At 44.9% G+C, this 12963-nt stretch overlaps 1 protein-coding gene across 1 annotated transcript in view; it reads right to left on the reverse strand.

The window, feature by feature from the left end:
• Positions 1-12963, reverse strand: part of SCN10A (sodium voltage-gated channel alpha subunit 10) — a 112155-nt gene that overhangs the window by 53002 nt on the left and 46190 nt on the right. Inside the window, exons 9-12 of the mRNA XM_035278191.3 lie at positions 12703-12900; positions 11804-11974; positions 7889-8161; positions 6573-6684 (exon numbers count right to left, since the gene is read on the reverse strand). Of these exons, the coding sequence (XP_035134082.2) occupies positions 6573-6684; positions 7889-8161; positions 11804-11974; positions 12703-12900 (754 nt within the window). The remainder of the gene's footprint in view (positions 1-6572; positions 6685-7888; positions 8162-11803; positions 11975-12702; positions 12901-12963) is intronic.

Below are 12963 nucleotides of genomic sequence, written 5' to 3' on the forward strand. Positions count from 1 at the left end.
CTACTGTTTCTTTTCACTTTCTGTTTTTGTCTCCCTCTCCCTTTCCTGCTTGTAAATGTTGGAGAACTCAAGCATTCTCACCTTAGCCCCTCTGTTTTTTTGAACCTAAACATTTACCATCTTTATGCCGATTCCCACCAAATTATGTGTCCAGTTTCTGATCCCTTCCAGAACACTAGGCTCATCTCTCTGGCTGCCTCCACGAAATCCCCATGTGGATGTGTAATTGTGGCCACCTCGGTGGCTTTAGGTTTATCTAGAAATTTTGCAGCAGGACACGCATCTTGTATAGAAAACAGCCCATGTGGGCAAAGAAAGATGAGGTCCATTGTTTATAATAATAATAGAAAACAAGGCCGGGCACGGTGGCTCACGCCTGTAATCCCAGCACTTTGGGAGGCCGAGGCGGGCGGGTCACGAGGTCAAGAGATCGAGACCATCCTGGTCAACAGGGTGAAACCCCGTCTCTACTAAAAATACAAAAAATTAGCTGGGCACGGGGGTGTGTGCCTATAATCCCAGCTATTCAGGAGGCTGAGGCAGGAGAATTGCCTGAACCCCAGAGGCGGAGGTTGCGGTGAGCCGAGATCGTGCCATTGCACTCCAGCCTGGGTAACAAGAGCGAAACTCTGTCTCAAAAAAAAAAAAAAAAATAGAAAACAACAACTGATAAAGTATAATACATTGTGAGAAAGGATGAGGCAGACTTACTTGTCGTGAAGTAGAAAATGTATATGTGTAGTGTGTGTATGTGCACGTATGTGCTTATATATGCACAGGACATTGTTTGAAGAATAGAAGATAGACTGAAGCCAGCGTGGGGAAGCTGCGCACCAGGAGTCTGGGGGGCAGAAAGGGTCTGTAGTGGGAAGGAGACGTAGCTGTCATGCATACACAGTTGCAGGGTTTAGACTTTTTTTTACTATATGCACTTGAAAAGTGCGTTTAGAGAAATAATCGCAGGCCCCAGATTTTGCTAACAGTGCGTTACCCTGGGGGGTAACTTACAAATGTAAATGTCAGAGTTTGTCAGCAGTATTTTTATTTGCCACTGCAAGTCTTGGAAAATAACTTCTCCATGTTTTTTTCTTTCTTTTGTAGTTTCACTTTTTTCTCTTAAAACTTCGGTGCATTTGAAATTATTTTGGATAAAGAGTAAGATGTTGATCCTGTTTATTTTTTCCTATCTCTGGTTATTTATATCAGCATCACTTATTCAATAATTTCTCCTTTTCCAAAGATTTGAAATGTCATTTTTGTCATGTTATTGCCATTTATGTTCATATGTTTTTATATACACATGTCCATTTCTCTTCCACAGATCAGACTGTTTTCACTATCATGCTGTTTTAATCACTGACTGTGGATTTTAGAAACTACAGATGTCTAAACTGGCAAAGCATTGTTCTCTAAAGAAGTTAGCACATCCTGGGACCAAAATCAACAATGCCTGCTTGGAACAAAAGCAAGAGTTTCCCTGGACCTATGTTGGCACTAAAAAGAAGCACAGGAAGTAGTGATGAATGAGGACACTTTAGATGTGCCATTTTGGCAGGAAGCAGCCACCTGTGAGGCATGATGGGAGAAGAGAGGCAGCCTTGACGTTGCTGAACTTGACTGACTGGGGAGACACAGAGGCTCAAAGTAGCTACTTGCCAGCGTAAAACATGATGATGGCTCCCCCTCAAAAGGATCTCCGATAAAAAGCTGATCCAGAAAGACTTCCCTCCCTTCCTCCTGTAACACTTAGAGAGGTTCCCCTTCCTCCTGTTAACATCATGTCTCCACCTGTGCGTCCTCTCCGGCCACTGCAGGAGTCTGCTAATAGTCCTTCTCCTCCCTGAATCTTCAGTCTCTCCTATTCTCACAGATCTTTCCCATTAGCATGCAAATATGCTCAAAACAAACAAACCAACACTCCCCGTAACACAAAAACCGAAAATCTTCTTTCAGTTCTACCTACTCCCTAGTGCCATCTTCCTGACTCCTCTCCCTCACAGGCAAACTTCTTGAAAACAGTTGTCTGTACACAATATCAACATTTCTTCACCTCTCATTCGTTCTTTAAGCCCCTTCAATATGCCTCCCCTCCTACTGCACCAATCCTCTTGTGCTTAGATCACCAAAGATATCTATGTGACTAAAGTCCCTGGACCTCTTCAGGGCTTCATTTTACCTGAACTTTCTACCTCTGTTGGCCTTTCTAGTCTTCCCGAAGAAATTTTTACTCGTTGGTCTGCATTGTATTCTTCTAGGTCTTCTCCTATTTCTGTACCTTCCTTCTCAGTCTCCTCTGCTGGGTCTCTCTCTTCTGCTTAACCATTAAACATTAGTTTTTCAGAACTCTGTCCTAGGCCTTCTTCTCTTCTTCCTTCAACCCTTCTGTGTTATCTTATCCACTTGCATCTTTTCAAAATTACCACCTACATGCAAACTGCTTTCCAATATATATATGTATCTAGGCCATCTTTGTCATCTAAGTTCTGGGCCCGTACATCATAAAGCCAACTTCCTACTGAACATTCCTACCTAGATGTTCCAAGGGTGCCTGAAACCCGATAGGTCCCACACTCAACTCATGATCTTCTCCTTTCATCTTTCCCCAGGGAAGCCCCCTTCTCCCCCTAAAATGCTCCCTTTAACGAGTTATTGCACCAGCATATCTTTAAGCACTTATAAGAGAACCATAAGCATCATCAAGTCCTGAATCTCATATGAATTAGATAGTTCTCACATCCTTCTATTTCCCATTATCCCCATGACACTACCCCAGAGTTCAAGCACTGCCATCTTGCACGCCATTTCCTCCTAAGTGGTTTCCCTGCCAACATACTTCCTCCCTTAATTTCATTATCTACAAGTATCCAGAGTAACTTTTATAAAATGCAAATGTGACTTCCCTGCCTCCATTCCCTTAATGGCACCCGACTCCTCTTAGCATGAAGTCCCATATTCTTAATGTGGTCTAGGAGGTTTTGGGATCTGGCCCTAACTCATCCCTCTAACCTTATTTTGAGTTCTGGTTCTCTAGGTTACAGCTACATTAGGCTTTCGCATTCCTTCAAATGTTATTCTCTCTTCTGCTTTGCTGTCTTTCAAGCCTGGAATAATTCCCTGACTCCAGGCTAAACTTACCATATTTCTCTCGGCATCCTGCACTTCATCTTTAAGACACTTGGCACTCCAGGAATAGCTTGTTTCGTATTCTTCTGCCCCCATAAACACGAGGGCAGAGACTCAGCTGTGCTCACTGCTGTGACCCAGCTTCTGGAATTCTGGCTTGGACAATTGTCAGATCTCAGCTTGCATGCCAAGCATAGATGGTTCACATGTTTTCGGTTCAGTTAATTGTCAAGCTCCTGTTGGTTTGGGTCAAACTTTCTTAAGCACAATCCCTCGTAAAGAGGTGGCCTCTGTAAATCCTATTATGACTGTGGCAGCGCAGAGCATCCTCCAGGTCTCTCGTGTATAATGAATATGACATCCAACCAGAGAAGACGATGTGTCCTATGTTCAGAAAACTTTGACCTCTTCAATTTCACCTAGGGTTTCCTCTCCCCAGATTTTCTTTAAAATGTCATTGTTTCTCTGGCCTCTCTTACCCTATTCTCACAGCATCTTCCTTGAGGGGAAGTCTGTCCTACCCCAAGATATTTGACTATTACTTATTTTTTTCCTTTTTATCAGTTCACACCGTTATAAATTAGCATCACCCACCCAAATATCAACTTTGTGCATGCACTTCTCTTTTAGGTAATGGGGATCAGGCTGTGAGCAAAACAGATACATCTCTGTCCTCATGGATTTTACAACCTAGTGAATAATTGTAGCCAAATGTGATGAGTATTTATTAAATGCCAGTCATGGTTCTAAGCATTTTGCTTGCCCTAACGCATTTAATCCTCACAAAACTCTACAAGATAAGTATATTCTCCCTATTTTACAGGCTAGAAATCTGAGGCACAGAGACCTTACTGAAGCTCCAGCGTCGCTATTTACCATAAACGGCAGAGGTCGGATGCAAACCCAGGCAGCTGGGGTCCAGAGCAGTGTTCTAACTGCTGCTGTCTGCTGCCTGTCATTCATCCTATGACCTTTGGTCTTCCCTAGCAAGGTTTGCCTTGGACTCCTACTCTCCACCTCCTCTGCTCTCTCTGTGCCTGGGGACAGTGGCCTCACGCTCTGGTGCTGGCTAGGTTTGGTTAATGGGAGGCATAGGAAGGATGTGTTTGGGACGCACATTTTGCTCGTTCCTGTCTCATTCTCGCAGAATGCATTGAGCTTGCTGTTCGTGTCTGCAAACTTTCTCCTCAGGTTCTTACACAGCTGACAACTGTGTTTAATGCAGATTTCTGTTCTTCTTGGAGGACGCTCACTCTCCATCTCCTTCCCTACTTTATTTTTTCTCCTACTTCTTACCACTGGCTGAATGTCTATTCATGTTCATCTTTTGTGTCCCCTTCCCTTTTCACCGCTGAATCCCAACACCTGGAGCAAAGCCACACACACAGCAGGGGCTCAACAAATGCTTGTTGATAAGTGAATAAATGAAAGGAGAGAGAAGGAGGAAGCTTAACAGTTTTGGAGAATAAATGAAAAAGCAAACTGTTTGTATTCAATGTTTGCTGTTTGATGATTGATAGCAAAACCAAAACCCAAACTAGAAAAAAACAAGAAACCTATCTGACCAAGAAAATACCTGTGGGACTAGCAGCCTGGTGAAACTCTACGCCATGAAAAATGTTAGAAGTGCAGACACTATTACAATGAACAGTGATGTTAAATAATTATCAACAAGAAAAAATAATATTAGAGAGTCTATACACATTGTTCTTGAGAACGGGTACACATTTCCCAAAGCACACACTCGGGTGTGCAAGAAATGTAACTCAGTTGAATTCAATTTATGCTTCAAGTCCTCACCATGGGAAATGTCTTTTGTTAAGTCAGTGTTGGATACTGTTTCAATATCTGGGTCTGTGTCTAAGTTTTGTAGGGCTCAAGCCTGGTGGAGGGTTGAGCTGGTCCTTTGTCATTGCTAGTGTATTTTGCCTGAGTTGTAGTTCCCGTCTGGTCCCTGGGGGGAGAGTCCATGAAGATGGCTCTTCTCTCTCTAGATTCTCTCTGTGGGTCTCACTCATCTTTTCCCATAGCCTTCACTGGGGGCTACGTCATCACCCAGCTCCTCTCTGCCATTCTGGAGCCACAGGATTTTCTCTGAGGCTGCTTCAGGCCTTCTCCAACCTAAGGTTGACCTAAGCTAAGGTTGCCTTTTCCCAGATTTTCTTAAAATCATCATTGTTTCTCCTGACTATCTTACTCTACTCTCACAGTATCTTCCTTGAGTGGAAGTCCATCCTACCCCAGGATATCTGACTATTCCTTATTTTCTTCCTTTTTATCAGTTCACACACTACAAGTTAGCATCACACCCCAGGTATCACCTTTGTGCATGCATTGCTCTTCTGGGTAATGGAGATCCAGCTGTGAGCAAAACAGATGCATCTCTCCACAGCTGGTATATTACTGGCCAGTTCTACTCTACAGTTTCTATGCATGTGAATCTCTCTCTAAGGCTTGCCACCTCTGGCTTCACCTGGAAATTAAGGCACACATTGGCTCTGCTTTTAAATCCCTCAAACTTTTTTTTTTTTTTTTTTTGGTTTCTGGTGCTCACCACTTCTTCCCCTCAAATTAGGATTCAGTCTAGGGCTGTGAGGAAAGCACACGGGACTTCTTCTTAGGAGCACAGTGGCATTCAAGCTCCCTTACAACCCCTCCAGCCCAGGTCAGTCTAATTTGTCTAGGGGACTAAGATAACTGGGATGACTAAGGTTGCATTATCCATACCCTGAGACAAAAAAAAAAAAAAAGGTTGGATTGGAACAGACCTCTTGCTCAGGGTTAGGGATATGCAATCATGCTCTGTGGCAATGTGTGTGGATAGGCGGCCATGACCATTACCACTCTCTTCCTCTACTCCTTGTCTTGGAACTTAGACACATCCCTGCTGAGACTGACTGGATTCCCACTGGACTGGTAGAATTCTGAATTAACAAAGACTTAGTTGAACTGATTGATTAATGGACTTAAATTGTCTTCCAATATTCAACATAATGGGGGCTTGAAAAAGAAATTACGTTACAGCTGTGTAAGTTACAATCATGAAAAATATAATTTTGAAACCATGAAAAGGATAATTTTGCCATGTTTGAAAATTAAAGATGGTTAAATTTCTTGCACACCTGAGAGCTGGCCTGAAATTCTCTGATGCCTGCCAGCTCACCTTTAAAAATCTAGTTTTGTGATGCATGCAAAGCAGATGCTAATTTGAACAAGAGATGAGCTAGGATATTTTATTCATCAAATTATTTTGCTTTTGAAAAATTATGCATATAAAAAAAACCACCTTGATAAAAGATGGTGGGGCCTAGGGCAAAAGAAAGAGGAGTGTTTAGAATCCCAGTACACAGAGACGGATGCTTTGACATGGGTTAAAGGCATTGCTTCTGCCACTCACATGGGAATTCATCATGGCACAGTGGATGAACAATGCAATGAGCAACACTTACCCTCAAGGACGGAGGTTATGATGCTGACAACACTCATTGCCCTTTGGGCTCGGAAAGGCTCATCTAAGTATTCCGCTGACAAGAAAGTCTTCTTCTGTCCTGCATCAAATGCCTGCTGAGACACAGAGTACGGACACTCCCTTAACCTGATGTCTTCATGGCAAAGATGGAGCATTCAGCCTCTTATTGGCCAGTCTCATATAGTCATGTGTCACTTAACAATAGGGATATGTTCTGAGAAATGTATCATTAGGTGATTTCATCATTCTGTGAATACCCTACGGTGTATTTACACAAGCAAATGCTATAGCCTTCTATACATCTAGGAAAAATAGTGTGGCCTATTGCTCCTAGGCTACACATCTGTACAGCATATTACTGTTGAATACTGTAATTATAAACAGTTAATAAACATAAAGTTGGCTGGATGCGGTGGCTCACGCCTGTAATCCCAGCGCTTTGGGAGGCCAAGGCGGGCACAAGGTCAGGAGATCGAGACCATCCTGGCCAACATGGTGAAATCCCATCTCTACTAAAAATACAAAAAATTAGCTGGGTGTGGTAGCATGCACCTGTCTACTTGGGAGGCTGAGACATGAGAATTGCTTGAACCTGGGAGGTGGAGGTTGCAGTGAGCAAATTGCTCTGTATCCCTAGCTAGCCAGAGAGGGTAAATGAAAAACACTAGAAACATCATTACTGAAACTGGAGGGAGGACTCAAATGAACTCACACCTCGCAGTCCAGTGAGAACTCTCTCACTTGTCATTACACTCTGCGATTATTCTATTTAAGAGTGCTGGCCAGCTAGTCACTCTTGCCTAATTTGTGCATTTTGGCAAATTATTTCTTCTGTGAGTAAAGCAAGAAATACTCTGCTCCTATTGAGATCTGTCCTGAGAAACTCCCAGAATTTCTCTGGTTCCATTTGCCCAGCCTAAAGGAGTGTGCACAGAGCCAGAGGCAGGAAGAGACGGTCCTTCAGTTTTTCTCATAGCTGTCCAGGAAGAAAGCAGGCCTATCACAGAGGCGGCGATGCTGAGTGGAGACAGAGAAACACTGAGAAGAAATGGGATCAAATGGAAAATAATTGCATCACTACTGCAGAGTAAACCAGGAAATCTGTTTGACCTCAAGCCAGCTCAGTCTCTCTCTCTCTGGGTCTCATCTTCTCTGTCCGTAAAAAGGGAGTAGAATGGGGAGGCATTGGAGAGGATGATGGCTAAAGATCCCTTTCATTCGTGACACTCAGGCTTCTTGGCCCAAGGCTTCTAGTTGGAAGACAGCCTGGGGGAGTCTGAAGATTCACAAACTCACCGAGACTTCCACAGCTCCAGGGGCAAGTGGGGGATGTTCATCTTCTCCATGCATGGAGTCAGGGTTGCTGGGTTGTGGGCTTCTAGGGAGGGGGCCTTGCTGGCCAGCACCCCCACCCAGCAGCAGGGAGCCCCGATAGCTTTCGCGGTCTCCAGGAAAGGCTCCATCATCTGTGACTCCCTCGGGGAGTGAGATATCTCGGCCAGGGAACCGGAAATGGAACACGCTGCCATGGCTAGCCCGGCGTCTTCCAGAGGCGAGGCCTAGAAAAGACTGGGCATTGCCCGAAAGAGCAGGACGGCTGGCAGCTGGTCCTCTGGCAAATCACTTTCCTCTACCTACTCCCATTTCCCTGACCCTATTTTTATGACCTTTCAGTAGCTAAATAAAGGCACAAATCTAAGGCACAAATTCTAGGAATGCGTGGTGAGGGAGCAAGAAACAAAGGAGATTCTAGACAGACTGGGGGTAAGAGCAGGAGGGAGGAGAGATTACAGGGTACCGATGCTCAGCAAATAGGTCATCATGGCCAGGAACATGTCAGAGGAAACCTTGTCACCTGGATAGGTCAGCTGTTTGCCAACCTTTAGCCACAGGGCTAGACAAAGCTGTCTGAAGTTCCCTTTTCCATATGCGAAGCTGTGACCTGAGGAGACTTCCATGCACACCAGTACTGGAACGTACTTAGTAAGTGGTTGTTGAATAAACGAGTGCACTTCATTGTCTGAAAATTAGGTTGTACAATTCATTAGTTCCAGTCTGTGTGAGTGTGAGTCTGTGTTGCAAGGAGGAGACAAGAGCTGTGCAGTGTAATGAGCTTCCAGGATCCCTCGAGGCAAGCTTTGAACAGTCAACGATGGAGAGAGTGAAGGAGGGTGGCAGCCTAATTTTCCGGAAGAAGGATGCCATTCCTCCCAATCAATAAACATTTCCCGTCAAAATCTTTTACCGAGGGAACTGTGTGGCTTAAAGTTGCCAGAGAAAAGAGCTAATTCATAAGCCCAGAGCCCTCAGAGAGTTAGTGTGCTGGGTCAGGTAGTTCCCATGACCATAGTGAAACTTGACCATAACTGACCGTATTTTCTGTCCTCAGGTGGTCTATGGTACATCCGAAATCTAAACACTGACTTTATACCAAGTTCTGATCATGCTGATTTATTCCACTCACCTTCCTTACTTCCTTTTATTTACTAAACTACTGAAATAGAGAATCTTGCCAATTGGGGTCCTCCTAACTAATCAATCCTCTCATCTCAGAACCGGTGTTTCCTCTCTTGATAATTTGAAACCCAATCTTGTTTGGCAACCATTATTAAAAGCCCAGTATTATAAACAGAATGCTGTGCCTGTAATGCATACCCAAGGACTCATAAAGAACTCATAATACGCAGAAGTCCTTCCCATTTTTGAATCAAATGAGAAAAATGGGCAAACCCATATTAAAGAAGGGAATCACCACATTGTTCGCACTTGAGCACTAAGCAAACAGTGAAGAAACTGAGAAGAAAATGTTGGTTGCGTATTTGACAGCAGTGTCTCCGTGGCCATGAGTTATTTTAAAATTAAGCTTTTTGACAAATGGTGGGCAACGTCTTCTGAGTACAAGCATTAGAATTGCTTTAAGAATTCATCCTCTAAGCAGGCCAACTGGTTGGTAATTTTCCACGAAACCCCTCCTGGGTCACTGGGTCACTCCTGAATATTCTTCTATTTCATTTCTGTTGGTTAGAAAATGGCTTTATATAAAAACTGTGTAAGGTCTGTTTACCAGATGAATGTGCCTGGCAATGGAAGAAAGAGTGTGCTTTCCTGAATGGCTCCGATCGATCAGTTAGCATCAAAGAAGTACTCAAATGGTGCCCCCCGTCTTTCCACATACATGTTCTTCTTTCTGCCTGGAAAATACTCCTCCCCAAATTCTCTAAAGTCTTCAGTTACTGGAAGAATCTCTACATGCTATTTGCAGTTGGCCCCAATTATCCCCTCCTCCAGGAAGCCTTTTCTGATACCTGTCTAGCAGCATAAGAGTGAATGTTTCTTCTTCTATTCTCAAAATACCATGTATGCGTCTCTAACACACCGTTTAGCATATGGCTGTGTTTATATTTGCCTCCTCCACCCGAATGGAAATCCTTGGGGAAAAGAGCATGTTCTAGTCATATCTTTAAACCAAGAATCTGACATTGTTGAATGAACAAGTTGAAGTTCCTCTTTTTCCCCTTTGAAAGTAAGTATCACGGGAGAGACAAGCGCACATACCAATTATTGGACATCCAGGTGCTAATTTGTGTGGGGCTGACAGAAGAGGGGAAATTAAAGCCCGATTCAGAGTGTCGTTGACATTTCCATGGAAGCTGTGATTCTTCCTGTTCTGTGATTGCCAGAGCCCTAGTCAAATCCCCTTTGAAACATTGTGTGAACTGTGCCCCATGTATGCCAGGTGCTGCTCAAAAGAGGCAAAGCAAGAAAGAGGAGGGCACAGAGGCAGATAAAGGCCGAAGTGTGGGTGTGCCATAAGATCGGCGTGCATGCAAGTGTGTCTGTGTCTGTGCATGCAAGTGTGTCTGTGCGTCTGCATGCAAGTGTGTCTGTGTGCATGCAAGTGTGTCTGTGTGCATGCAAGTGTGTCTGTGCGTCTGCATGCAAGTGTGTCTGTGTCTGTGCATGCAAGTGTGTCTGTGCGTCTGCATGCAAGTGTGTCTGTGTCTGTGCATGCAAGTGTGTCTGTGCGTCTGCATGCAAGTGTGTCTGTGTCTGTGCATGCAAGTGTGTCTGTGCGTCTGCATGCAAGTGTGTCTGTGTCTGTGCATGCAAGTGTGTCTGTGTCTGTGCATGCAAGTGTGTCTGTGCGTCTGCATGCAAGTGTGTCTGGTATATGCACACATAAATCTGAGGGTTGGAGAGATGGTATTGCAAAAAAGTAAAAGTCCTTCAGTTTAGCACAGGGAAAGAGATTGAGAGGAAAGTGAGAGGCAGAAAGCATAAAAAGTAGCCATGCTGATCCCCTTTTCTACACTGTTAGCGTGGAACCATCCTCCCACACAGCCGATATTTTCTGTCAGTCCTAGGGAAAGGGCATATTTGGGGTACACGGACTTTCAAGGGGCAGGAAGGGGGTGGGAGGAAGTGTGGTGAGGAAAGTTGCAGTGCAAATTTTAGAGGGGGAGGCAGAAAGTTATTATTGGGGGAACAAAATTGTTATAGGGTCTGAGGTGAGGTGCTGAAGCCATTCCCAGGCTGGACTGTGTCACAGAGATGGGTGCTGGGACCTTTTCTGCTAACAACAGGTGACAGCTTGAATTGCAGGACCTTAGGAAGGAGGTCAGAAATTATACCCAATAATTATGCAAAATTGTGATGTTCTAATTAAAAAAATAACCAAGTAAAAAAAGAAAACCGCCTCAACACATCAGAAAAAATAAAAAAGGCGTGTGAAGGATCTCAGCACCATGGGCAGGGAGCCTTGAGCTCTAGAACTGCAGCTTAGAGCATCAGAAGGAAGCTGACCTTTAAGGTCCACAGACACCTTAGGATAGGCATGTTCAATACAGGCTTCCCACCTTTCCTACAAACCTGGGTTTTTCCTCCGGGGTCCCCATCTTGGAATCACCACCCATTTGATTGCCCAATCCTGAAACCTGGGAGTCAAATTGGACTCTGCTTTCCCTTTTCCACAGTCCACAATCCCAATCTCGTTAATCCCCTCCCCCAAAATGTCCTTACAATTCACTCCTTTTTCCCATCTATAATCACTCTCTCCTAGTTTAGCGTATCATTTTGGAGGGGGCGTCTGGATCCTTCCAAGCTCTGCGCCTCCAGCTCTTTCTGTGCCACAAACCTCTTCCCACTCCAACCCATTTTCCATGGCAGCTGCAATGGTGGGTGATCTTCAGAGCACAGAGCTGAGCCCCTTACCATCCTGCGCTGGTTGTAAGGATCAGAGTGGGGTGATTTGTTGCCTTCTGTGGAGCCCTCTGACACCCTTGGCTTTATTCTGTGCCTTCTCTCACTGGCATTTTTTGAGGTTAAAGGTGATCCATTGTGGGAGTGGAGAGAAGTTGTGTCAATCCCCAGTGCTGCCAGCACCTGCGAAGAGGAACCGCAGCTGTAGTCAACAGTATTTGCTTGGATTTAGCATAAATGTGTCCCCCAGACATGGGGTGCCGGGGTGGGGGGTGAGAGATCTGAAACAGAGAAACTCAAGGGTTAGGACCTGGGTGGTGGTGGGATTAGGCCATGGCAGGTACAGACACCTCTGGATCACCCCCCACTCATTCAAGGGCCACTCTGTTGGTGCCCCACCCAGGTCCCTTTCACCAGGCCAGCACACCTGTCCCTGTCCACTTGAGTGGCAGCAGTTAGTGGCTCAAACTTACAGCACTTTGCAGAAAATCTCTTTTGGCTGCCTGCTTCTGGGATAGGTATGGGGAGGGTAAAAACAGCTGGCACCCTTGCCTCAAGGTAGGGCTAACTGTGGTACAGGTCATGCCCCAGAGTTCCCTATGGGATCAGGCTGAAGCTGGGCTCTAGCTGAGAACACTCCGTGTTTAGTTCCACCCTCTGCTGCATTCTGTTTTCCTTCGTTAGCTTTCACCTGCGAGCACTCCCTTAATAAATCAGTTGCACAAGAATCCTCACTTAGGTTCTTCTTTGAGAAAACCTGACCTGATATGGTCTGGTTTCTCCTATGGCAGGAAGATGATTCCTCCTTTAGCTCCCTAGATGGCAGCCCTAATGGAAGTGGCTAGCCCAGAACTCTATCCAAGAATGGACAGTCTGCAACCTTCTTCACAAAGCTTCCACTCCTCACAAACCTCCTGCTCCTTCCGGAGCATCTCGAGGGTCTCCTGGAACTTCTTCTCCTTTGCTTCAATTTCATCAATGGTTGCCTGGTTCTGCTCCTCATAGGCCATGGTGACCACAGCCAAGATCAAGTTGACCAGGTAGAAAGATCCCAGGAAGATTACGAGCACGAAAAAGATCATATAGATTTTCCCAGATGCCCTCAGGGTCTGCAGATTCAAGGGAAAGAAAAGAAACCTGTACCCATAGCACACGGACCCCGAGTTTAAGTC

The sequence above is a fragment of the Callithrix jacchus genome, chromosome 17 (assembly GCF_049354715.1).
Source record: "Callithrix jacchus isolate 240 chromosome 17, calJac240_pri, whole genome shotgun sequence".
NCBI lineage: Eukaryota > Metazoa > Chordata > Mammalia > Primates > Cebidae > Callithrix > Callithrix jacchus.